The sequence below is a fragment of the Phocoena phocoena genome, chromosome 1 (assembly GCF_963924675.1).
Source record: "Phocoena phocoena chromosome 1, mPhoPho1.1, whole genome shotgun sequence".
Taxonomy (NCBI): domain Eukaryota; kingdom Metazoa; phylum Chordata; class Mammalia; order Artiodactyla; family Phocoenidae; genus Phocoena; species Phocoena phocoena.
Window position 1 is genome coordinate 98,709,100 of NC_089219.1, and position 26,704 is coordinate 98,735,803.

Consider the following 26,704-nt stretch of genomic DNA (forward strand, 5'->3'; position numbering starts at 1 on the left):
CTATATAATTGAACTTTCCTCTTTTTTTTTTCTACCCTTTCCCCCACAATACAGCCAAGTTCACAGTTTTTCATTGCTAGGGAATTTTAATCAGGATACTCCTGCATCTTAATTAGAGATGAGGGTACCCATTCGTTTTGAAATTAATTGGATTCTCTTTTAGGATTGTCTTGTGATCGCTTTTTTTTTTTAATAGAAGAATAAGCTGGAGGTAAGCATATACATAACATGAAAATAATAGTTTCATTTTTCATAAGCATTTGCTAGGAAAATTTCAGCAGTTACCTTCCCTAATAAGGGATGTAGTTATTGTGGCTGTGGAAGGAATCTGCTGGCATTTGTATGTTACTGTGTGTGGAATTTTAATTTGGAATTGTCATTCTAGGTGCATAACCCCTTAATCTTTGGGGGACTATAGATAGGTTTTAGGCAAACTCACTTGAGAATGTTGTGTAGTAGAAGGAGCAGTTGTCTTGGTTGACTCTGTTACTACCTATTTTTTACTTTGTACTAGTCATTTAACCTCTCGGGGTCCAATTTTCTCATCAATAAAAGGAGGCAGTTGGACTAGATTTTTAGGGTCCCTTCTAGTTTTAAGATTTAACTAATACATGACTAGTAAGAGAAGATAATTTCTAGTTAGAGAAAAGAATAATCTTTTTATGAGTATAGAGAGCCTTTATACATTCACTTAATTTGGATGAGGGCTAGTGTGAATTGGTTTAATGTCTGAATTCTAGAATACTAAATACACTAACTGCAGCTGTTCAAGTTAGGCTTTAACTTAAATTAGGCTAGCAGTATTAACATGTAGAGAAATGTTTGAGAAACCTGTTGCTTTGGATAATTCTGACTTAGAGGATACAAGTTATTTTGGGTAATTAAAAGTAATATTTTCTAAAGTAGCTTAAGTATTGTAATAATAATTGCTAACCTTTTTTTTTTTTTTTTTTTTAATTTATTTATTTACTTATTTATTTTTGGCTGTGTTGAGTCTTCATTTCTGTGCGAGGGCTTTCTCTAGTTGTGGCAAGCGGGGGCCACTCTTCATCGCGATGCGCAGGCTTCTCACTATCGCGGCCTCTCTTGTTGCAGAGCACAGGCTCCAGATGCGCAGGCTCAGTAGTTGTGGTTCATGGGCCCAGCCGCTCCGCGGCATGTGGGACCCTCCCAGACTAGGGCTCGAACCCGTGTCCCCTGCATTAGCAGGCAGACTCTCAACCACTGTGCCACCAGGGAAGCCCTGCTAACCTTTTAAACATAACCTAACCTTAAAAAAAGAAAAGGTTTAAAGGTAAACTTCAGCCCCTGAATACTAAAAATAATTGAACAGAAATTATAGTAGTTACAGATCAACTCATGAGACAAGGGAGTAGTTTGAAGTTTTAGGGGTTTTTTTTTCTCCCCCAAATATAAATAAAGCTATGTTAATCTTAAAAGATAAAATTATATTTTTGATAGTCATAGCTGACATTGGAACTCTGACAAGGTTATTCTCTTATTTTGGCAGAATATTGTTTTGTGCCGCTGTGAACAAGCACATATATCCCGGTTAACATTTAGTGCTTTTTAATGAAAAAGCATGTATTGCTCACCACATCTGGTTTCCAGTTACTTTGCTCCAGATTATTTGAGCTGTGAATCTGTAGTGACACCTAGTGGGTGATAAGGATATGAACATTAGTGATTGAAATGAATTTCACAGCCAACTTCTAGGGCCTTCTGGCATCACGGATTGGCCTTAACCTTCCATTTCTATTTCAGTTTTCATTTATTGGGATCTGGTTTTGGGGAAATCAAAAGAATCCCCGTTGTTCTTGCCACATTACGGTGAAATATGAAAATGCCTTTTGCTCTCACTACCTAATCCAGAATTATTAAGGTTAGAACAGATCTTCAGGATATCTAATCAAATCCCCTCATTTTTAAGAGGAGGAAACAAACTGAAGCCAAGAGAGAAGAGACTGATGTGAAGCAATATAAGTAAGTGATAGAACCTAAGGGCCTCTCATCTGAATTCCAAGCTTTCTGCTATACCCTGTATAGCATTTAATTTTGAGTTTTTAGTTTGAGACGTTGGTTTAGATGAAAGAGTGGATATTCAGTGTATTCTCAGCAGAACCAGTGCAGATTAAAAGCATATTTTCTTTCAGTAATACAGGGCTGTGTCTCAAAATAGAGCTGTTGGCAAATGCCAAATGCTTTCCCTGTTAGTGAACATCCATGACTAAAGCATACAAGCAGGCAAGAACCATCTCAGATGTCACAGAGGAGTTGCTTGCATTGAGGGAGGGCGGGGAAGGGAAGATGAGACTAGACCTTAAGTACCCTTCTGAGATTCTGTGAGTCTTCTGGCAAGGAAGAAATTCTCTGTTCAAATATATGGAATCTTAAAAAAAAAAAAGGTACTGATAAACCTAGTGGCAGGGCAGGAATAAAGACAGACATAGAGAATGGACTTGAGGACACCGGGAGGAGGAAGGGGAAGCTGGGACGAAGTGAGAGAGTGGCATGGACAGATATACACTACCAAATGTAAAATAGATAGCTAGTGGGAAGCAGCTGCATAGCACAGGGAGATCAGCTCGGTGCTTTGTGACCACCTAGAAGGGTGCGATATGGAGGGTGGGAGGGAGACGCAAGAGGGAGGAGATATGGGGATATATGTATGTGTATAGCTGATTCACCTTGTTATACAGCAGAAACTAACACACCTCGTAAAAAAATTATACTCCAATAAAGATGTTTAAAAAAAAAAAAAACTTCCCCCCAAACAAAATTACCCTATTTTCTAATGTATAGCAGGAGAACTGGTATTAAAATAAACAATCGTAATCATGTTAGGGTTTGCGGCACATAGTTTGTTTAATCCAGATTGGATACATCAGGTACAGCAGTGGCACATGACTCAATACCGTAAATGATATACATTTTAACATATGCACTATAGTTTCAAAAGAAGACGACAGGAAACTCAAGAGTTTTTTTTCCCCATAGAAAGTTTTCACATGTTTATCTTCCTGCAGTTTTGTACAGTATTTCTTCTTTGCCATTGTGATGTTGGTAAGCAAAGCCCGTTTATTATATGAAAATAGAAAAGAACACACTTGATGTTTTTCACGATAACATTAATGGGGGAGGGTGACCTCTAAGGAAAACATTACATTGGAATGTCTGATTATCAAAAATATACCATCCCTCCCACCACCCAGGTTTGTAAAATAGTCTGTTGGTCCAAGGAGCCCCCCCAGGACTTGGGTCAGTGCCCTACACTGGTTAGTGTGACATTATCCAGTGTAGTTAAGTAACCTGCTAAGATAAATTCATTCCCACACTTGATGAGAAAAACATAGAACATTCTGAGTAGAAAACAAGACTCAAAAGGAACCCCTTTAAAGCTGTTTCTTTTTCTGATCCACTTTCTCTTAGTTCTAATGATGCTCCTCATGGTGCTCTTTGGGCTCCGAGGGTGATGGGTCATAACAATGCTTCTCCTTCAATCATTTTAAAGCGTTGCAAATGCTGAGATTTCATAAGGACATCAGAAAGGGAAAATAAAAGTCTTTTTGGTTCCTGTTTGTCATGGTTACCATGCCAACTAGATTAGAAGGGAAACAAATATTGCCTTAGATTAACAGCATTAGGATCTTTCTGCCTCGTAGTTACCTGGTAATTGAAATGAGGGAACCTGGATCACTAGAATTCATTAATAACCTAAACATCTAGGTTTAGATAAATTTCAACCACTACCTCTGCAAAGTTAAAATAAAAACAAAAAACAAAGATAAGGAAAAAAATCTAGGTACATCTTCCAATGTACTTTCCCTGCCAATATTCTAACAAGTAACATGATCCCGAACTGCAGGAATCATAGTTTGAAAACTGGGTAAAGTCCTCAACATATCCACAAGTTGACTTTTTTGTTAATTGTCAATCAGCATTAACTATCCACTTTAATTTCTGTTCAAATTATTTTTCTTAATTTCACTTTTCTACTTGCTGACTTCATACTCCTGTATGACTGTAGACTCGTGTGTTCAACTATCATTGAGACTATCTAGTCTTTTGAACAGGATTCTATGCAGTGAGTCTCAAGCTTGACACTAGTTACGAAAAGAGGGGATGAAGGAGAAATAGTACAGAGTTTGCTTCTGGAGGTCCTGGTTCAGGGTGGTTTTGAGTATAATGCCTCCTCTCCCTAATCACCAGCCTTGAAATCCAGATATTAAAATATATAAGCCATCCTCAGAGTAATGCTACATGATGTAGAGGAAAAGGTCCCGGGACAAGATGTCTAAGCCCTGGATTGCAAACATAGTTCTGCCACTAGCTTGCCATGTGAACTTGAATGTCACTCAGCTTCTTTCTGCCTGTTTTCTTCTCTGTGAATCAAGGATTTAGGTACTTGATCTACTACCACCAGAGGTTGTGGAGAGGATTAAAAGGACTATAGAAGGTATGCTTCAAAATGTTGTCCTAGCCCGCTCTTCGAGGAGAGACAGCATTTGACTGAAAAAACCTGACTATTCACCTACTCACCTATTTTTGACAGAATTGATAGTCCATAGCTAGTTGTATCTAGTGGATGGTGGTTTCCAAAGTATGGTTTGGATTAGTACAGTCAGTGGTTTCCAAGGGCTGTGTCCAAGTAATAATTGACATTCACATAAGGCTATGTCTCTAGATATAACAAGTAATCTCTGATGGGTCTTCTCTAAAGCATCGTTGCTCTGAGAGGCAGTGGGTGTAGGGAAAAGCATTAGACTAATAGCCAAGGGACTTGGGTTCTGGTCCCAGTCCTGTCATTAAATAACTGCATGACCTTGAGTAGGTCACTTAATTTCTCTGGGCCTCAGCCTTCTATACTGTAAAATGACTTAGATATTCTTTAATCTCTTCTAGTTCTGATTCACTCTATTCCATGTTTTCTAAGTTTCCATTCATTTCAATATAGCTTATTGGTTGGTTGGTTGGTTGGTTTTTAACCCTCCCTAATGTTGAGTAGGATTGAATGGGATAGGTAGTTTTGTAAATCTATTATGCTGAAGTTGTTCATGAACTATGAAAGCTCGAGTCATTTCACCAGAAAGCCATTGCCCCCTGAAAACCCTGATAATATCCTGGTTCTTCAGTCCCTGGCCAATGAGTTAGACATTCAACTGATTTGGCACACTTTGGACCTTCTTTTTACTCACAAATGCCCTTTAGCAGTGTAGTCTTGCTCTATTTTGTTGTGTAGATGAGCCATTTTCTTGTGTGAACAGGGTCTCTCATCTTTGGCTAAGGCTACATTGGGGGATGGAGATGAAGGGGTTAGTCTAACAATGGTGGTTTAGGAACTGGCGTAATGTGGGATTTGGAAATGAAATTGAAGAAATACAAAACATTCAGTTCATTAGGGTCAAAAAAGTGGGAAATTATTTGGGACATGATTTTTTTTTAATTTCATTAATTTTTGTGGGAACCACTAGTAAGCTCCCCTGGTGCACTACCAAACAGGTCCTGGGTTGGAGCAGTCATTATTCTAACTCTGTGATGACCTGTTCTTAAACACAGGCAGTTCGTATGTGTGTGTAACCATGTTCCTATTTACCTCTTTATCCTTTACCCCATTCGGTTCCTATGATATATACTTAGAAACTTAAACCTTGTTTAACTTCGTTCCATTACCCATTCTTTCAAAAGAAAAATTCCTTTTCTAGTCCTTTGCCTGCCTTCTAAATGGAGTCCAGCCCAGTCCTCTGCCTTCCCTAATGAGATATGTGGATGACGTGAATGGGATTAAGTATGCAAGTGTGTTTAGGTTGTTGTGTGTTTGTGTGTACACACGTATTCCTCTGTAATTGTAAAGCTTTTTGCCTACTTACGCCATAAGCTCAGAGGGCCAGACCACCCCTTTCTCGGGTTAGGGGGAAATCCTTGAGGCCAGACCCAGAGAAGGGATGCAGTCAGTGTTCAGTGAGGATAGCGTAAAGGAGAAGGCTCCGTCTCCTCTGCCCTTCTGCTCACCTTCTGGTTAGCTGCCACCTCACATCCCTTTGACTTTCTCCTTCTACAGGGTCAGTAGGGAAGCCCGTTGAAGGTGTTTTTAGGTTCCCAGCTAGTGAAACTCTTCTGGATGGCTGAGGTGGGCAGAAAAATTCTTGGCCTGGCATTAAACAGCCAACCACTAAGCTGTTGAATGGATAAAGAGTTCCCAAGGAGCTCTGTGTCTCAGAGTCCAGGCTAGAGAGACTGCAATAGGGTAGTTGGAGATTGGGGAAGGCAGAAAGGGCCTGGTCACTAACCCCGAGGCCCACCTGCTCTGCTAAAAGCAGTGAAAATTGATTGGATTCTGGAAATGCTGTTCCCAGCCCCATCAGGATGCAAACCACTTGCACAGAAATGTGTCCAGGTTTTCCAAAAATAATATTCACTTCCTCACTTGCAGGGAGGTGATCAGGCTTCTCCCCCATTTCAGTTATCTTCAGGGACATCAGGCCTGAAGACTCTTCAGATCTCAAGGCATCATTCAGACCAGATAAGAATCATCTATAATCTCTTACTTGATTTCACTCTTTGGAGCATCCTTCGTGAGGCACACAGGCTTAACCTTCCGCAGCCTCCGTGGGAGTTGCCTCAGGTGTGAGATAAGTCAGAAGCTTGGTCCCCGTACTGCTGCCTTCTCTGCGGGAAACTGCTCCTGGGGCTTCTCGTCAGAGCTCTGGATGGGCTTTACGGTGGGTCCTGAAAGAAGGGTACAGAGCAAGGTGCCACAGGGACTGACTGCAGCTGGGAGCCCTGGGTTCTTCTCTTCTCTCTTCACTGGCACACACTGGCATTGCCTGTGCCTCTCAGGTGCTAGCGATTTCCTTTTCCAAGATCCCAGTGAGATAAATGTGGTCATTCCCTTTCTTACCCAGAAATGGAAACTTCAACACCAGTGGTTCCAACTGCAAGGGAAGCACCCTGTTCTTTAAGGTGGACTTCCCTCATCCCTAAATTCCCATTTTTGCTTTATTCTTTTCTCTTCCACCACTGCATTCATGTCCTTGGCACGAGTCTGCAGGCGCTTGGCAGTGGAGAAGGCTTTACTAACATGTCTCGGTATCACTGGGGTCCATGTGGAGACAGATGCCTGGACACAGAGAAAAACAGCCAGGGGGTGAAGCAGAGAGGTACAGAGACAAAGGAGACAGGGGCAGACAGAGGGTGAGTGTTGCTGTGTGGTCACGTGGCAGCTCTGTGCAGGTCAGCTGGGCAGTGGGGCCCAGGCTCAGTTGACCTCACCTACCTGGGGGAACGAAGAGAGAACTCAGCAGTAACTGACTTCTTAGCCTAAAAGCTTTTGCTATAAAAGGAGAAAAAAAAAAAACAAACCCCCTCACAAAATGCATTGTTTTGGTTCAAAGGTATTGGGTCCATGGAGAAAAACATTTCACAAAACTCCGTTGGTGTTTTTGTTTTCCACCTTTTCCCATGAATAAATATTATCCATTAAGAGCCTTGAAAAAGGTGCTTAAATACACAGTGTTATATTTTCTTCCTGTTTTGCATGTGACAACTCGGCCTCTGTGCCGCTCTTGGTCTTGTATTTTCCTCACTGGGGTCTCCAGAAACAATGGTTATTTGGTCTGAGGCTCCCCACTCAGGGCCCTGTCCTGGCTCGCAGCTTATAACCGCACAGTCCCATCCCTACCCGCCCCGCCCTCCCTTTCCTCTGGCCCCTGTGAGATGCAGTGGCACAGGGCTATGTCCACGCTAGCAGCAGTGAACCTCAGGTGCCCCTTGGCTGCCTCTTTCTCCTTCCAGGCACAGGTGTCAGTGTTGGGGGTGCAACAGGGTGGGCAGAAATAGTGGGGGAAGGGGAGGGAGTGGTCACAGTGGCCACCCACCAACATGCCAGCCCCCTTCACTCCCACTACCCGCACTGGCCCTCTGTCCAGTGGTTTTACAAGGCGGAGACCTTGACAACATTGCTGGCTATGGCAGGAATGTTCGTGTTGGAGCCTGGGCTGGCAGGGGGTGGCCGACCTTCCCCCTCTGGGGTTAGCGCTGGGGGAGTAGGAATGCTGATGATGGCTGTGGTGATCTGGGATGTTTTGCAGTTTGGTCTCAGTCCGTCGTCTGCTTTCAAATTAAGGCTGGAACGACTGGGATAAAAAAAGAGTGAGTTGATGATGGTTCGTCTTGCTAGTGTCCCAAAGCTTCCTTGACCCTCTACCTGTCTAGCTCACAGTAACTGGGAGGTGATTTGGGTGTCCCTCCACCTCTGCTTTTGGTAATCGGCCTGTAATGATCCATTCTGATTATTATTCCTAAACTACCCCGAATTGAAAAAGTCATGGATACTGGGCTTTGGAATTCAGAGTATACGTTTTTCCCTCCAGTGGATTTTTTTCCCATCACTTGTGGCATTTGATTTCGGTTTCCCTGAATTCCTTGCCACTCATTGGAGGTAGTGGGGAGTGGCCTACATATAAGTAGAGAGTTAGTCTGTGATTCAAAATCAGCCTGGGATAAGCCGAAATTTCGTATAATTTCACAATTGTGAAAATTATTGTCTTGAGAAGACAGTCCATTCTTTGCACTAGGGTAGGTCATTTATGGGTTTTTGTTGTTCTTATTTTTTCTGGTATCTAACCCCACATTGGGCCTACACCTGCTATAGTATCCTCCAAAGCATATGAGAGGCCTTTGGGTTAACTTGCAAGGATGAGAAGGAAGGTGGGGGGAGGAAGGTGAGGTGAGGGACTCGTGCATTAGATAAGGAGGAGGGAAGGCTGAGGACCCCCGGGGGTCTCCTAATGCTGAGAGCCTTTCACTCTGTGAAGGGAGCGTCGCAAGCCTTAGGGAGTGATGGAGATGGGAGCCACCCACCTGGTAGTGAGGGAGGGCTGCTCGCTGCCCTGGATGTGGATCGTGCTGAGCTCTTGCATGCTGCGCAGGCGGGTGGCCGGCAGGTTGGAATTGGGCAGGTGTGTGGTCTTCTTACTACGACGGGAGCAGCAGGTGGTCATGAGGCCCGGGTGGCTGGACAGTGAGGGACTCCGTGTGGATGGGTAGTTCTGCATTGAGCTCTCCATGCAGTTCTGCTCAAACATCTGTTCATCTATAAACTCGTGGTTCTGTGGGAAGCAGAGGGAGAAGAGGTAGGAGAAGGAGGTAGGAGGAGGGGTGGGGGGGGTAAGCCCCCGTACCCTGTATAGCTGCCTGTCTCTGTTCTGGGCCTTGGGAGAAGGGCTCCCAGCTGCCTGGAGCACAGATAAGCATTCAGGACATGGGGGATATCCCACAGGCATCAAATGAAGGAAGGAGGAGATTCCCATTGACAGCCCTGGTCATCAGACTGGAGGGCGGAGACTGCGGTTGTGAAATCATGGTGTGACATTCACTTCGTCTACAGCTTTGGCTGAAGGGATACGGAGGACATGGAGGGACTTAGTGGCATCCTCAGAGCTAGAAGCAAAGACTTGACGGACTTTGCAGGCTTTGACAGGATCTTCTGGTGGCGGGGGGGGGCAGGGAGCGGCAGGTAAGGAGTCACTAACAATGGGTAGTGGGTACGCTGGGTCGTCTTTTCTGGATTTACTGGGTGAGATCCTCATGAATCCTGGGCAAGTGTGAGACATAAGCTTTTAAAGGCACTGGATTATTCACAGTATTGGGAGAGCCTTGCTCTTGAAGGCCAATGCGGTCACACACTCAGGGTTATGATTGCTTTTGAGTACTGGGTTTTTTCCACCTGGTTATGGGGTATGGCTCCTTAATATACCTAAAGGCACAGGATTCCCTAAGTCAAGTGTAAGCATGGGAAGGGGATGCTAACAGACTCCTGATGGAGGCCACCAGGATGGGGTGGAGTGGAGCCCAGGATAACGAACATATGGCTGTTTAGCCAAGGTGACTAAACATCTATGCCATGAACGGTCTGGCCAAGGCTGCCAGAGTGAGGAGAAAGTCTGAGGAGAAGTATCATGAAAACAGAGTTCAGAGAGAGACCAGCCCTGACAGCCAATACCAGGAGTCCCCATAGAGCTGGGCGGGTGGCACAGACAGATGTGGCACATGGACACTCACAAGGTACCAACGTTGGTTCCATGTTCCACCACCCCTCCAAGCCCCTGGGGAGGTCCAAAACGGGAATCAGAAAGGCACAAAAAAACTGGAAGCCTGAGCTGGTACTGGGTGTGACAGCAGAGGTAGGATAAGCCCAAGAAGAATCAACAGCTCATGCAGAGAACCAGACCAGGGGGCAAGAAGAGGAGACTCCACAGACTCAGAAGAATCAGAGAGAAAAACATCAATTGAAATTTTAAAAAGTTATACCTTGATGGTGGAGGTTCGTACAGATAACAGGGGATCATCCACAAGATAGGACAACCCCTACAGGACAACATGCCAACAGAAGATAAAAACACCATTGATTGTACATTCCGGCATTCCCAGGCTCAGTTTTGACATTCGATCTCTCAATCCCAGCATTCCACCCTTCCAGTCCAACATTCCATCCCTTGCTTCCAGCATTCTTCCCCCTTTGTCCCAACATTCCATCCCTTGAGTCCAACATTCCTTGCCTAAAATGCAGCATTCCATCTCTTTAATCCCAATATCCCCACAATCCGACATTCTTTCCTTCAAATTCAGCATTCCACCCCTTCAATGCCAACATTCCATCTCTTCAAACCCAAATATTTTCACCCATATCCTTTCAATTTACACATTCCACCCAGCACATGCAACTTGGAAAGGGCAGTTGGGTCCAGGCCTATTTCTTTGGCAAGCTCTGAGTCTTTGAGAGAAATTCTAGATACACCTGTATGGTTCTTGACACTAAGAAACATTGGCTAAGTCCTGGAAACTAGGGTTTTCAGAGTACCTTCCCACATTGGAAGCCCTCACTGGGTTCAGCTGCCATCCACAGCGTCCGCAGTTGTCCATACTAAGAGTCGCCTAACATCTACTTCCCCCACATTTGGGAGGCCAGGATATGGAACACTGAGAATTAGAAAGTTCCTTCCTTAGTGTGCTGAGCCCTGACCATAGGCTTTTTGGGGAAGGAGGTCCTCGAGAAGAACAAGAAGGAGTTTCTCTTTGTCTCTCTTTGGTTGTCCAGCCTAACTTCTCCTCCCTCCCTACTATTCCTAACACTTTTTGCCAAGGCTCCAGGGTTGACCCCACTGCCCTTCCTTTCAGTGTGTTGGTGAGGCACAAGCATTCCACATTCCAGCTGGGGCACCCTAAGCCATGACTCATCTTTAGCAATCAGCCTTTCAGAATCTGAATTCCCTGGGAATTGCAGGGTGACTGAGATGGGGTGGTACTGGTAAAATCCGTGGCTAGAGAAATATAGTCACTGCTTCGTTCATTCACTCTCTCCTGTTCCAAGTGGAATGGAAGGAGAAAAGGGACCCACAGATTGCATCAACCTAGCCCCAGGGATAGGACAAAAACTGACATTCTTCTCTGCTGTCCTGTAGTAACCTAGTATAAATTCGGCCCTAGCTCTGAAGGGGGGTGCTCATCAGAGCTGAGAAACTGATAGGCAGAGCCCTTAGGCCTCAGTAACTAAGAAATGGGCTGTGAGGACGGATGTAGGGTGTGTGTGGAAAGACTGGGGGAATGGCCTCCTCTGTGCTGCGGGCCTCCTGACCCTGGTGGCTTTGCCCCACTCCTTGGGGTCTTCCTCCTGAGGGCTGATAGAGACCTCATTGCTACTCTTTGGATCTAAGGGGACAAATTTTGACTTCTGAAGCCTGGGGTGAGAACGTGAGGACAGAGTTCTCACTCTGTAAGTTCTGACCTCAGAAAAGGGTCAGGGGTCAGGGATGAGAAGGGAGGTGGCACTGGGCTGAGACTCACAGTGGTTTTCTCCAGGCAGTGCAGCAGGTGGTGGTGCTGGCTCTCGATGAGCGAGGTGGTCTTGCCCATGTGCTCCTCTTCCGGGGTGCCCTAGGAGGAGAAGAGGAGAGGCTGAGTGTAAAGCTGCTGGCCCTCCTTCTCTCCATCTCCTTCTTCTCTCCACAGAAGGGAGGCGGGGACTGGAAAAATCTGGATGAACCAAATTTTAGGGTCACCCTAGACCATGCTAGCCTTTGGCTGGGAGCCCTTGAGCTAAAGGGGGTTTAGGGGTGATGATGAGAACCCTATGGAAGACGTATGTGGATGGTGGCTGCTACCTGGGGAAACGTTGGGGCTTTGGGGTGGGAGTGCTGATGCCCCCAGGAAGAAAAAGCAAGCCCGTCCTCCCCTCCATCTCCCCAACCCAAGTCCCCCAGGCACCTACCATCAGCTCCAGTGCCTCGTTGAGGAGTCCGTTGCGCTTGCTGTGCAGGTAGGCATTGGAGCTCCCTGTTTTGGCCACACGGATCCTGGCAAGGCGGGCCTTCTGTGATTGGCAGAGAGAATAAAAGAGTGAGTGAGACTGAGAGACAAAAAGACAGTGAGCCTGGCCAAGCCAGCGACAGTGGGCTGTCCCAGCAAGGTTGGGTTCCCAGGTGATGAAGGGGAGGAAGCTGCTTCTTCCCCGCCGCAGAGACTTCTGTTTATAGACCTGGGACTGGGTCAGAAAGGCTGTGACCCCCCTGTACAGAGTGAGCATGGTCATGGTCAGAGTGCCTAGGGGTTTCCACTTGTCTCTCCAGCCTGGGTGTGATCCTGACCAGGGAAATATCACTCATCAAATTCCTCCCTCCTTCCTCAAATTTCATGACCTTTATCCATTCAGTATTGCATTGGGGTATTTCTCATCTCAGACTGCAAGTTCTTTAAAGGGGCCCATGTTATAGCTCTCCTGATTCTCTCCTAGGGTCCAGTGCAATTCCCTGCATACAGCAGGTGCCCAAATACCAGTTAATTATAAGAAAAGCAAGGAGTGTGTATAGGTGCCCCTCAACTCCTTCCCCTCTTTCTATTTTTTCCTTAGCATTCATTACTAAGGTAGTATATGTTTTACATATTTATCTCCCTATTGTCTCTCTTTCCCCACAGGAATGTAAACTCCTTGAGGGCAGCGGTTTTTGTTTTGTTCACTGATATATCCCCAGTGCTTGATAACTTGTAAATCAATAGAAGTATTTACAATTGCATGTCTGTCTTTGGGATGTGCCTATACATGTATATTTTGCCGTGCATATCTGTGGGAATGAGTGTAGGTGCACGTGCGTGCGACAAGGGGCCCAATGTGGGTGTGAGAGAGGAGAGGATGGAACACATTTCCATACACCACCCTGGCTTTAGCTGCGGCGACTGAGAATCTCCCAGCTCCATCCTTGGAAGCCTTTGGCAGTATCCTGTGCAAGGGTCGCGTGGTACCTCAACCGCGCAAACTCATCTCTCTTGCTTGCAGAGGCAGTGGGAGAGGCCGGACACACTGCACAGGCTGACTTCTCTTCTCCTTCCTAATAACCATGATCAGTGTCACTATGACAGCAGCACAGCCACAGTGTGAGGCCTAAGAGGAAAGAGGCTCTGGGAGGGAGGGAGAAGGGACGGGTAGAGGGCTTCCTGCTGGTTTAAAAAAAATGCAGCTTCACGTTTGGGCTCTCGTGGATCTAGACCCAGCTGCAGGAAGAAGAGCCCACAAGGCCTCACAAACCTATTCTGGGGCAGAGGGGTCCTTCCTTCTGCCTCTGGGAAAATACACATTTAACTTCAGCATGGACTCTGAACAGAGGGGTCCTTGGAAAATTGTGGCAATTTTCACTTCTTGTGACCTTCTCCCCAGCATGGGGAAGTGTCCCCTCCAAGTGTCCTACTGGGCTGGCTCATCTGCTAAAAGGAGGCCAGGGACTTGGATTTAGGCTGTCAACAGAAGCACGAAGAACACACGATAGCTGTTGTTCCCTGGGGAGTCCCCCTGTGACCACTGTGTCCTTGCAGGAACAATTCAGCGACTTCCCCTGGTTTCTAAATATGGCGAAGAGGTCAGCACTTGAGCCTAGAAGATCTGCCTGTAAAACTGAGGAAGAACTCTCCTCTAGACAGAGAATAAAAAGAGGAAGCAGGGAGAGAAAGGATGGTAAGTAAGCCCTACCATTCCTCTTCTCTCTGAGCAAAGAACATGCATTCCAGGTGCAGGACAGTTCTCGTTCCTGGGGATCCCGCTCCAGCCCTCCCCTCAGCTCAATGTCTACATTCAAGCAAGTTCTTCATCATTTGAGGATGTGGCTACTATTGCTTTGGGTGAGCACTGGGTGTTGAGAGCTGCGTATGGAAATCCAGTTGTGTCAAGCTCATTTTAGCCTTATATAATGTGATTGCACCACTTACAGCCAGACCATTCTTGTATCTGGGGTCTGTCTTCATTACTTTCTAGAGATGAAAGATTCTCCTGCTCTCCTTTGTGGCACTCCTTTTAATCTTATCTTACCCTGGGCGCTATTAAAGCAACAGATTGTCATAACAAATGCACTATATCGTTTAATCATTTCCTACACAGGATAAAGAGGTTTGCAATATATTTATAGAACCATACCCAGCATATGTAATTTGGTGAGGACTTTTGGCTTGACTTTGAGCCCCTGAGGGCCAGAGCCCGTGACTTATGCATATTTTTATCTTCAGCACCTAGCACAGAGCTTCGCACTGAGTATTTGCTCAAGCAAGGCTTGTGATGGCCCAGAAAGGAAGATGATCCTACACAGTCGGTCAGAAATCCATGTGAATAAAGCTGTTGTGATGGGCTCAGTCCTTGTGTGTACTGGTCAGCCTCCTTCTCTTCCATGAACATGAGCACAGTGTAAGAGTTCGGAGAATGTAGGGATCATCTAGGCTATTTTACAGATGAGGAAATGGAGGATGTGAGAGGAAGTGACTTGTCCAGGGCAAGGTTTCAGCTCAGGTCTTCCAACCTCCCAACGCTGCTTCCATGACACCCCCTCCTCCTTCCCTGAATTTCAACTCCACTCAGACAAGTTTTCAACTTGATGAGCAAAGCCCGGAAAGTCGCATTTTCAACAGCTGTAGACATTCCAGGGCTGGAGGAGAGGTTTGGATGGAGGATTCTGCCGCCCTGGGCACAGTTCCAAGTTCAGGCTAATAAGCTCAAGAACTCTGTCAGCCCCGAGAAGGGTTTCACGATGAAGCACTTCCTAGCTATCTGGCTGGCAGGTGCCCTTGGACCATGAGTATTGACATCTCTGCCCTGGGAGAGGCAGAAGAAGGAAAAAGAGGGAGAAATGGAAAAGCCAAAAGAGAACATGGGCAACTGCACTCTTAGGCATTTATCCCAGAGAAATGAAAACTTACGTTCACACAAAAACCTGCACATGGCTGTTAACAGCAACTTTATTTATAATAACCCGATGTCCCTCAACAGGCAAACTGTTAACCATAACTGGGATGCATCCATACCAGGGAATACTGCTCAGCAAGGAAAAGGAATGGACTATTGACACACATGACTTAGATGAATCTCCAGGAATTACATGAAATGAAAAAAGCCAATCTCCAAAGGTTGCCTACTGCCCCTCTCTGTCCACTGCTAGACCTCCTTACTTGATCTCCAGTTCACTTGGCTTAGAAAACCCAGTCTCTGCAGCAAAGAGTCGTGGAATTATTTCAGTAATAACCCCAAGCCAATCAGTCACGATGGGAAAGGATGACAACTTTTGGAGCCTTTCCTCTCCACCTGAGGCACATGGGCTGGAGCTTACCTTCACAGCTCCTGAGTATGTGATCTGGGCTGAGAACTGTCATCAGCACCCCTAACCCCCTTCCTGTCCCATCTCTCCATTCCCCACTAAGTTCCCCAACCTGCCTTCCTTGCCTCGCTGTGACACACCCAGTGCAGGAAGCAGGCAGTATTCTTGTGTTCTTTTTCTTTTCCTCTCGCAGGAAGCCTAAGGTGAAAAGAGGCAGAACTGAGCCTACTGTGAGGAGAGACAGTATCAAGAGGAGGTGAAAACACTGCAAATATTTACTCTGATTTCAAGGAAGAGCAAAGAGGGAGAGGGAGAAGGGTGGGAAAGGAGGAAGAAGGGAGGGAGTCTCATCCTCAGGGGCTAGAGGGAGGAAGAAGCCTAAGCTGATTCCTTCTGGATCTTAATCACACAGGATGAGCTTTGTAAAGTTCTGCAGAGAAATGGTCCCTGTCATATTCTTTGCAGGGGCAAAACGACAGCAGATGCGATGCTCTAAGAAGTAGGTAAGGGTGTGAGCCCGGAGGGGAAGGGAGCACAGGAGTGGCTGAAGCACAGTTTGAGTGGGGCTGTTGTGGGCTAGTGTGTGAGCTGAGGATACCTTGGATCCCCACTGCTCTACAAAAACCCTGTGTCATGTCATGGCTATTGTAAATAGAGCTGCAATGAACATTGTGGTGGTTTTCTCCGGGTATATGCCCAGTAGTGGGATTGCTGGGTCATATGGTAGTTCTACTTTTAGTTTTTTAAGGAACCTCAGTACTGTTCTCCATAGTGGCTGTATCAATTTACATTCCCACCCACAGTGCAAGAGGGTTCCCTTTCCTCCACACCCTCTCCAGAGTGAAGTAAGTCAGAAAGAGAAAAACAAATACCGTATGCTAACACATATATATGGAATCTGACAGGAATAAAGATGCAGACGTAGAGAATGGACTTGAGGACACGGGGAGGGGGAAGGGTAAGCTGGGATGAAGTGAGAGAGTGGCATGGACATATATATACTGCCAAATGTAAAATAGATATCTAGTGGGAAGCAGCCGCATAGCACAGGGAGATCAGCTCGGTGCTTTGTGACCACTTAGAGGGGTGGGATAGGGAGGGTGGGAGGGAGGGAGACTCAAGAGGGAAGGGATATGGGGATATATGTATACGGATAGCTGATTCACTTTGTTATACAGCAGAAACTAACACACCATTGTAAAGCAATTATACTCCAATAGAGATGTTAAAAAAAACCCCAAAACCAAAACAAACCCTGTGTCAGCCTTTGCCCAGTGCTGGGGGGTTGGGGGAGGGGGATGTTGAGGTTGCTATAGGACCCTTGACCCTTCAGGGCTTTAGGCTCCTTGATTTGGAAAGACGATCCCAGTCTCTTTCTGCCCTTTTCTTTAGGACAGCATAATGAATTTATATATTGTTCACATTTGCCAGCTGACTTGAACAGGGAAAGAGATAAGACTTCTATTTCTCAGCTGGCTAGCAGGGGATGGGGGTGGGGAAAACTGACCTTGGGTGAAGAGGTAGGAAATGGTTCTGGAGGGGATGGAGAGGACAGCAGATCAATCCAAGGCAGGCTGACAACATTAAAAACCCAGGTCAAGATAAGTCAAAATATATTTCCACACAGGCGGAGGGAGACAGCAGGGCAAGGAGGTGACAAAGGCACACAAAAGGGGAGATGCTGGAAGTGGGGACCAACTGGATTTATTATATAACTATGTGATATATATTATATTATTAAGTATTTTTACATGTAAATTATTATACATTTCAGAGCTAACTTTCATGAACTTTGAGACTTTGTTTCAGTCAGCATATACAGATTTGTTCTGAAATCCTGGATTCCTCTGATATGTCACGGAAGCCCTGCCACTTGGGAGTTATCCCTGTGAATGGAAGGTCAGGAGAGAGGATCATGCCGTGAGGAAGGAACCCAGCTGCAATGCATAGGGCCTGGCACATAGTTGGTTCAGTAAATGTGTGTGGAATGAATGAATAAAAGAAAGAATAAAATAAGGACATAATGTTTCAGGCCTCCATAAGTGATTCTTTCAGGTCCCCCTGTCCACTGTACCCAGAAAGGCTTTGATCGTACCCCATGGAGGTTGAGATGCTGCTGAAGGGGGAGTATTTCAGCCCAGAACAGAAGAGAAAGGATGGCAGGGCCCTGAACCAAGATGGTGGAGTAGAAGGACATGCTCTCACTCCCTCTTGCGAGAACACCAGAATCACAACTAGCTGCTGGACAATCATCAACAGGAGGACACTGGAACTCACCAAAAAAGATACCCCACATCCAAAGACAAAGGAGAAGCCACAATGAGATGGTAGGAGGGGTGCAATCACAGTAAAATCAAATCCCATAACTGCTGGGTGGGTGACTCACAGACTGGAGAACACTGATAACACAGAAGTTCACCCACTGGAGTGAAGGTTCTGAGCCCAATGTCAGGCTTCCCAACCTGGGGGTCCAGCAACGGAAGGAGGAATTCCTAGAGAATCAGACTTCGAAGGCTAGTGGGATTTGATTGCAGGACTTTGACAGGACTCGGGGAAACAGAGACTCCACTCTTGGAGGGCACACACAAAGTAGTGTGCGTATCGGGACCCAGGAGAAGCAACAGTGATCCCAGGGGAGACTGAACCAGACCTACCAGCTAGTGTTAGAAGGTCTCCTGCAGAGGCAGGGGGTGGCTGTGACTCACTGTGGGGACAAGGAAACTGGCAGCAGAAGTTCTGGGAAGTACTCCTTGGCGTGAGCCCTCCCAGAGTCCACCATTAGCCCCATCAAAGAGCCCAGGTAGCCTCCAGTGTTGGGTTGCCTCAGGCCAAACAACGAACAGGGAAGGAATGCAGACCCACACTTCAGCAGTCAAGCAGATTAAAGTTTTACTGAGCTCTGCCCACCAGAGCAACAGTCATCTCTACCCACCACCAGTCCCTCCCATCAGGAAACTTGAACAGGCCTCTTAGACAGCCTCATCCACCAGAGGGCAGACAGCAGAAGCAAGAAGAGCTACAATCCTGCAGCCTGCGGAACAAAAACCACATTCACAGAAAGATAGACAAGATGAAAAGGCAGAGGGCTATGTACCGGATGAAGGAACAAGATAAAACCCCAGAAAAACAACTAAATGGAGTGGAGATAGGCAAGCTTCCAGAAAAAGAATTCACAATAATGATAGTGAAGATGATCCAGGACCTCGGAAAAGGAATGGAGGCAAAGATGGAGAAGATGCAAGAAAGGTTTAACAAAGACCTAGAAGAATTAAAGAACAAACAAACAGAGATGAACAACACAATAACTGAAATGAAAAATACCCTAGAAGGAATCAATAGCAGAATAACTGAAGCGGAAGAACAGATAAGTGACCTGGAAGACAGAATGGTGGAATTCACTGCCACGGAACAGAATAAAGAAAAAAGAATGAAAAGAAATGAAGACAGCCTAAGAGACCTCTGGGACAACATTAAATGCAACAACACTTGCTTTATAGAGGTCCCAGAAGGAGAAGAGAGAGAGAAAGGACCTGAGAAAATATTTGAAGAGATTATAGTTGAAAACTTCCCTAACATGGGAAAGGATATAGCCACCCAAGTTCAGGAAGTGCAGAGAGTCCCAGGCAGGATAAACCCAAGGAGAAACATGCCAAGAGAGATAGTAATCAAATTGACAAAAATTAAAGACAAAGAAAAATTATTGAAAGCAGCAAGGGAAAAATGACAAATAACATACAAGGGAACGCCCATGAGGTTCACAGCTGATTTCTCAGCAGAAACTCTACAAGCCAGAAGGGAGTGGCATGATATACTTAAAGTGATGAAAGGGAAGAACCTACAACCAAGATTACTCTACCCGGCAAGGATCTCATTCAGATTTGATGGAGAAAACAAAAGCTTTACAGACAAGCAAAAGCTAAAAGAATTTAGCACCACCAAACCAGCACCCAAACCAGCTCCAAACAAATGCTAGAGGAACTTCTCTAAGTGGGAAACACAAGGAAAGAAAAGGACTACAAAAACAAACCCAAAACAATTAAGAAAATGGTCATAGGAACATACATATCAATAATTACCTTAAACGTGAATGGATTAAATGCTCCAACCAAAAGACACAGGCTCGTTGAATGGATACAAAAACAAGACCCATATATATGCTGTCTACAAGAGACCCACTTCAGACCTAGGGACACATACAGACTGAAAGTGAGGGGATGTAAAAAGATATTCCATGCAAATGGAAATCAAAAGAAAGCTGGATTAGCGATACCCATATCAGATAAAATAAACTTTAAAATAAAGAATGTTACAAGCGACAAGGAAGGACACTACATAATGATCAAGGGATCAATCCAAGAAGAATCTATAACAATTATAATCATATATGCAGCCAACATAGGAGCACCTCAATACATAAGGCAACTGCTAACAGCTATAAAAGAGGAAATCGACAGTAACAAAATAATAGTGGAGGACTTTAACACCTCACTTATACCAATGGACAGATCATCCAAAATGACAATAAATAAGGAAACACAAGATTTAAATGACACAATAGACCACAGAGATTTAACTGATATTTATAGGACATTCCATCCCAAAAAAGCAGATTACACTTTCTTCTCAAGTGTGTGTGGAACATTCTCCAGGATAGATCACATCTTGGGTCACAAATCAAGCCTCAGTAAATTTAAGAAAATTGAAATCATATCAAGCCTCTTTTCTGACCACAACACTAGGAGATTAGAAATCAATTACAGGGAAAAAACCGTAAAAAACACAAACCCATGGAGGCTAAACAATACCTTAGTAAATAACCAAGACATCACTGAAGAAATCAAAAAATACCTAGAGACAAATGACGATGAAAACATGACGATCCAAAACTTATGGGATGCAGCAAAAGCAGTTCTAAGATGGAAGTTTATAGCTATAGAAGACTACCTCAAGAAATAAGAAAAATCTCAAATAAACAATCTAACCTTACACCTGAAGGAAGTAGAGAAAGAAGAACAAAACCCAAAGTTAGCAGAAGGAAAGAAATCATAAAGATCAGAGCAGAAATAAATGAAATAGAAACAAAGAAAACAATAGCAAAGATCAATAAAACTAAAAGCTGGTTCTTTGAGAAGATAAAAAAAATTGATAAACCATTAGCCAGACTCATCAAGGAAAAGAGGGAGAGGACTCAAATCCATAAAATTAGAAATGAAAACGGAGAAGTTACAACAGACACCACACAAATACAAAGCATCCTAAGAGACTATTACAAGCAAGTCTATGCCAATAAAATGGACAACCTGGAAGAAATGGCCAAATTCTTAGAAAGGTATAACCTTCCAAGACTGAACCAGGAAGAAATAGAAAATATGAACAGACTAATCACAAGTAATGAAATTGAAACTGTGATTAAAAATCTTCAAAAAGGGCTTCCCTGGTGGCGCAGTGGTCGAGAGTCCGCCTGCCGATGCAGGGGACACGGGTTCGTGCCCCGGTCCGGGAAGATCCCACATGCCATGGAGTGGCTGGGCCCGTGAGCCATGGATGCTGAGCCTGTGCGTCCGGAGCCTGTGCTCCACAACGGGAGAGGCCACAACAGTGAGAGGTCCGCGTACTGCAAAAAAAAAAAAATCTCCCAACAAACAAAATTCCAGGACCAGATGGCTTCACTGATGAATTCTATCAAACATTCAGAGAAGAGCTAACAACCATCCTTCTCAAACTCTTCCAAAAAATTGCAGAGGAAGGAGCACTCCCACACTCATTCTATGAGGCCACCATCACCCTGATACCAAAACCAGACAAAGATATTACAAAAAAGAAAAAATTACAGACCAATATCACTGATGAATATAGATGCAAAAATCCTCAACAAAATACTAGCAAACAGAATCCAACAACACATTAAAAGGATCATACACCATGATCAAGTGGGATTTATCCCAGGGATGCAAGGATTCTTCAATATATGCAACAACCAATGTGATATACCAAATTAACAAACTGAAGAATAAAAACCATATGATCATCTCAATGGATGCAAAAAAGCTTTTGACAAAATTCAACACCCATTTATGATAAAAACTCTCCAGAAAGTGGGCAGAGAGGGAACCTACTTTTACATACTAAAGGCCATATATGACAAACCCACAGCAAACATCATTCTCAATGGTGAAAAACTGAAAGCATTTCCTCTAAGATCAGGAGCAAGACAAGGATATACACTCTCACTACTATTATTCAGCATAGTTTTGGAAGTCCTAGCCACAGCAATCAGACAAGAAAAAGAAATAAAAGGAATACAAATTGGATAAGAAGTAAAACTGTCACTCTTTGCAGATGACATGATACTATACATAGAGAATACTAAAGATGCCACCAGAAAACTACTAGTGCTAATCAATGAATTTGGTAAAGTTGCAGGTTACAAAATTAATGCACAGAAGTCTCTTGCATCCCTATAAACTAATGATGAAAAATCTGAGAGAGAAATTAAGGAAACACTCCCATTTACCATTGCAACAAAAAGAGTAAAATACCTAGGAATAAACCTGCCTAGGGAGACAAAAGACCTGTATGCAGAAAACTATAAGACAGTGATGAAAGAAATTAAAGATGATACCAACAGATGTAGAGATATACCATGTTCTTGGATGGAAGAATCAATACTGTGAAAATGACTATACTACCCAAAGCATTCTACAGATTCAATGCAATCCCTATCAAACTACCAATGGCATTTTTCATGGAACTAGAACAAAAAATCTTAAAATTTGTGTGGAGACACAAGAGACCCTGAATAGCCAAAGCAGTCTTGAGGGAAAAAAACGGAGCTGGAGGAATCAGACTCCCTGACTTCAGACTATACTACAAAGCTACAGTAATCAAGACAATATGGTACTGGCACAAAAACAGAAACATAGATCAATGGAACAAGATAGAAAGTCCAGAGATAAACCCGTGCACCTATGGTCAACTAATCTATGACAAAGGAGGCAGGATATACAATGGAGAAAAGACAGTCTCTTCAATAAGTGGTGCTGGGAAAACTGGACAGCTACATGTAAAAGAATGATATTAGAACACTCCCTAACACCATACACAAAAATAAACTCAAAATGGATTAGAGACCTACATGTAAGACCGTACACTATAAAACTCTTAGAGGAAAACATAGGAAGAACACTCTTTGACATAAATCACAGCAAGATTTTTTTTATCCACCTCTTAGAGTAATGGAAATAAAACCAAAAATAAACAAATGGGACCTAATGAAACTTAAAAGCTTTTGCACAGCAAAGGAAACCATTAACAAGACAAAAAGACAACCCTCAGAATGGGAGAAAATATTTGCAAACAAATCAATGGACAAAGGATTAATCTCCAAAATATATACAGCTCATGCAGCTCAATATTAATAAAACAAACAACCCAATCCAAAAATGGGCAGAAGACCTAAAAAGACATTTCTCCAAAGAAGACATACAGATGGCCAAGAAGCACATGAAAAGCTGCTCAACATCACTAATTATTAGAGAAATGCAAATCAATATTACAATGAGGTATCACTTCACACCAGTTAGAATCAGAAAATCTACAAAGAACAAATGCTGGAGAGGGTGTGGAGAAAAGGGAACCATCTTGCACTGTTTGTGGGAATGTAAATTGATACAGCCACTATGGAGAACAGTATGGAGGTTCCTTAAAAAACTAAAAATAAAATTATCATATGATCCAGCAATCCCACTACTGGGCATATACCCAGAGAAAAGCAGAATTCAAAAAGACACATGCACCCCAATGTTCATTGCAGCTCTATTTACAATAGCCAGGTCATGGAAGCAACCTAAATGCCCATGGACAGACGAATGGATAAAGAAGATGTGGTACATATATACAATGGAATATTACTCAGCCATAAAAAGGAACGAAATTGGGTCATTTGTTGAGATGTGGATGGATCTAGAGACTGTCATACAGAGTGAAGTAAGTCAGAAAGAGAAAAACAAATATCTTATATTAAAGCATATATGTGGAACCTAGAAAAATGGTACAGATGAACCAGTTTGCAGGGCAGAAATTGAGACACAGATGTAGAGAGCAAACGTATGGACACCAAGCGGGGAAAGTGGCTGGGCGGATGGTGTGTGGTGGTGGGATGAATTGGGAGATTGGGATTTACATGTATACACTGATGTATATAAAATTGATGACTAATAAGAACCTACTGTATAAAAAAATAAATAAAATAAAATTCAAAAATTAAAAAAAAAAGCTGAATACATTAAAAAAAAAAAAAGGAGTAAAATTAAAAGCTGCCCCCTGGGTCCAAGAACCTTCACCAGCCAGATGCCCTAAAAATGCAGAGAAATGACATTTGGCTGAGAGGGTGAGGTATTTTGGGTAGAAGGTGGCGGCCAGTCATGAAAGGAGGCTTCTGTCTTGGCACCAAAGCCTTCAGATATCTTTCATCGTCCTGTGGTGAGAGGGCACTCATCCTGCCCTGCCTTCCTAAGCCGTGTTCACTGGACATCACTGAAAACTTTTCCAGGACCCATGGTTAATCTCCTGACCGTCAACTGCAGTTCCGTGCCTTATCCTATGATATCATGAGGTGACTAAAGCCCGCTGTGCCATTTGTCCCTGAACTCAATGGCCTCAGAATGTTCTCCTTTCAGAGTATTCATTTTTCTTTTCAGCAAATTTATTTTTGTCACTTTGTTTCGTATAGGCTATTACAGAGTACTGAAAAGCAATTATGTTCCCCAGTAAGCTCTTGGCTGGGAAAGGGAAGAGTCCGGGCACTACCCAGAGTTGATGGCTGAGATCTTGGAAGAGGAGCCAGGTCCCAAGGAAACTGCACAGAATATCTTCCGAAAGGGAGAACAGCAGCTTGTGGATAATTGAGGGTTTGCTGTCTTGTGCAACTGTCTGGGGCTGGAATGCAGGTTACTGGTAGGTAGGAAGGCACTTGGCGCTGCTTCACCTTCCAAAGCCAGAGGCCATCTGCGCAGTGATTCTCCCAGGAGCTCCTTGTGACAACAGCACAAGGCCAAGAGCACCCTCCCTGGTGCTGCCTGCCCCCTTCCCGGGTCTGAGGCTTACCTTTTGTGCCCTGCGTTTATCAGCTCTCTGATTCTGGTGGTAAATCCGGCTGAAGTTGGAAACGATCACAGGGACCGGCAGGGCAATGACGAGGACACCGCTCAGGGAACAGATGGAGCCGAAGATCTTCCCTGCGATCGTCTTGGGCACCATGTCTCCATATCTGAGAGACAGAAAGAGAAATGGGTGTAAGGAAGAAGGGCCATTTGGGAAACAAGTCAGGCTTCCCTGTCAATCATTCACTCCTTCACTCAACAATTGTTTAGAGTGCCTACTGTGTGCCAGGTACTGTGATAGGACCAGGGAGTGAACAAAATAGACAAGATCCTTATGTTCACGGAGTACCAGGGGAAGACGGTAAAGTGAATATATAAAAACATTGTGACTTCTGGCTATTTCTATGAAGAGAACAGAGATGGGTGCTGTGCCAGGTTGGAGTAGTGTGGTCAGGAAAGGCCTCTCTGAGGAGGTAACATTTAAGCTAAGGTCTGAAGGTAAAGAATCCTGCCAGGCAACAGCCTTGGGGAAGAGTGTGCCAGGTAGCAGGAACAGAAAGGACGGAGGCCCTGAGGTAGGAAGGGGCTCGGCCTGTTCTAGGAACAGTGAAAGGGCTAGCGGGGCTGGCGCACAGGGCGGGTGGCGGGTTCTACAAGAAGAAACTGAGGCGGCAGGTGGGGGCCAGACCGTGCATGGTCTAGTGGGCCACGATGAGGAGCGTGGGTTTCATCCAAGTGCAAAGAGGAGCCGTGGATGATTTTGAAGCAGAAGAAGAACACAATTTCATTTTTGATAACAAGACAATGAATAATAAACCGCCTTCTATTCATGTGGAGGTTTATAATTTCCAAAACACTTTTACACATTTGCCTCACATAAGCTCCATGAACCCTGTGAGCTTGGAACCCCGATCCCCACTGTACAGATGCAGGAAACGAGGCTCAGAGGCATGAAGTGGGTTGTCCATGTTTGGGTACGCCTGGGAGTAAAACACACTCCTCTTACTCTCATCTCTTTTCTACTAGCCATGCTGTCTTAGAGGGGACCATGAGCTCCAAATCGCAGCCCCTTAAGCCGTGAAGCCACTTTGGGACAGTACCGGCTACTCTCAGAGCTCAGAGAAACTTCACACCTTGGCAGCCGCCCCCTGGGGCCAGCCTGCCCTGGTTCCTGCTCAGCCCCAGGCAAGCAGGCCAGAGCCCCTCTCCTCCAATCAATAAGATACGCTCCACAGCGGTTAAGCGTTTAGCCTCTTCTTTATTGAGATAATTTAAAGGCCAAGTTAAGAAAATCTGTGATGACTCCTTTGGCCAAAGCCAGAAACACCACCTCCCCCGCCTCTGTGCCCTCTGGGTGTCTGGAGCAGAAACTGGCTTAGGGTGACCAGGAATTGTTGCTACTGAAATTGTCAGGTTCCAAGTCACTTGTCCTGAGGGGCCCAGGTGTCCTGGGGTCCAGAGAGGCTGTGGAAAGGAATGGGGGAGCCATTTCAGAACTATGAAGTCCTCACCTCCTGACACTAAGGGCTTTGTGGAGGATGTGCAGTGATTGACACATACTTGGCGAGTGGATGAATGATCTCCTTTAAGCCTCTCAACACCCTGTGAAGTTGGCTCCCGTTCTGAGGACCATCTTCCTTCTCCTTGTGTCCAGGCCCTTTGTTCTGGCTCAAGCCGTCTCAGTCACGCCACTGACAGTAAGGCCTGCGAGAGCTCCTTCTGGGAACATTGATGCTAGGTTTGCCTTCTCTGCCATGATGCTCAGGAGTGGCTTCCGGTGAAGTGGTCGAGAATTCGGCTTCCGAAGTTGGACAATATGGGTTCAAGACTCACCCAGCTCCACCCTAAAATAACTGTGACCTTTAGGCTTCAGTTTCTTTGTCTCGAAAATGAAGATAATAAGAGTAACCTAGGTCATAATCCTATTGAGACGTATACAGCTCTACAAACAATAAATACTATTACTTTTACCTAGACAGG

The 26,704-nt window shown here is 44.7% G+C and overlaps 1 protein-coding gene across 3 annotated transcripts in view; it reads right to left on the reverse strand.

Moving 5' to 3' along the window:
• Window positions 1-7,930: 7,930 nt before the first annotated feature.
• Window positions 7,931-26,704, reverse strand: part of KCND3 (potassium voltage-gated channel subfamily D member 3) — a 231,085-nt gene continuing 212,311 nt past the window's right edge. Inside the window, exons 2-7 of one of the 3 annotated variants that reach the window (XM_065874213.1) lie at window positions 24,729-24,891; window positions 12,266-12,367; window positions 11,842-11,931; window positions 10,309-10,365; window positions 8,860-9,107; window positions 7,931-8,132 (exon numbers count right to left, since the gene is read on the reverse strand). In XM_065874213.1, coding sequence (XP_065730285.1) covers window positions 7,931-8,132; window positions 8,860-9,107; window positions 10,309-10,365; window positions 11,842-11,931; window positions 12,266-12,367; window positions 24,729-24,891 — 862 coding nt within the window. Of the gene's footprint in view, window positions 8,133-8,859; window positions 9,108-10,308; window positions 10,366-11,206; window positions 11,932-12,265; window positions 12,368-24,728; window positions 24,892-26,704 lie in introns of those variants that run through there. The other 2 variants (XM_065874221.1, XM_065874229.1) reach the window with 2 other exon arrangements.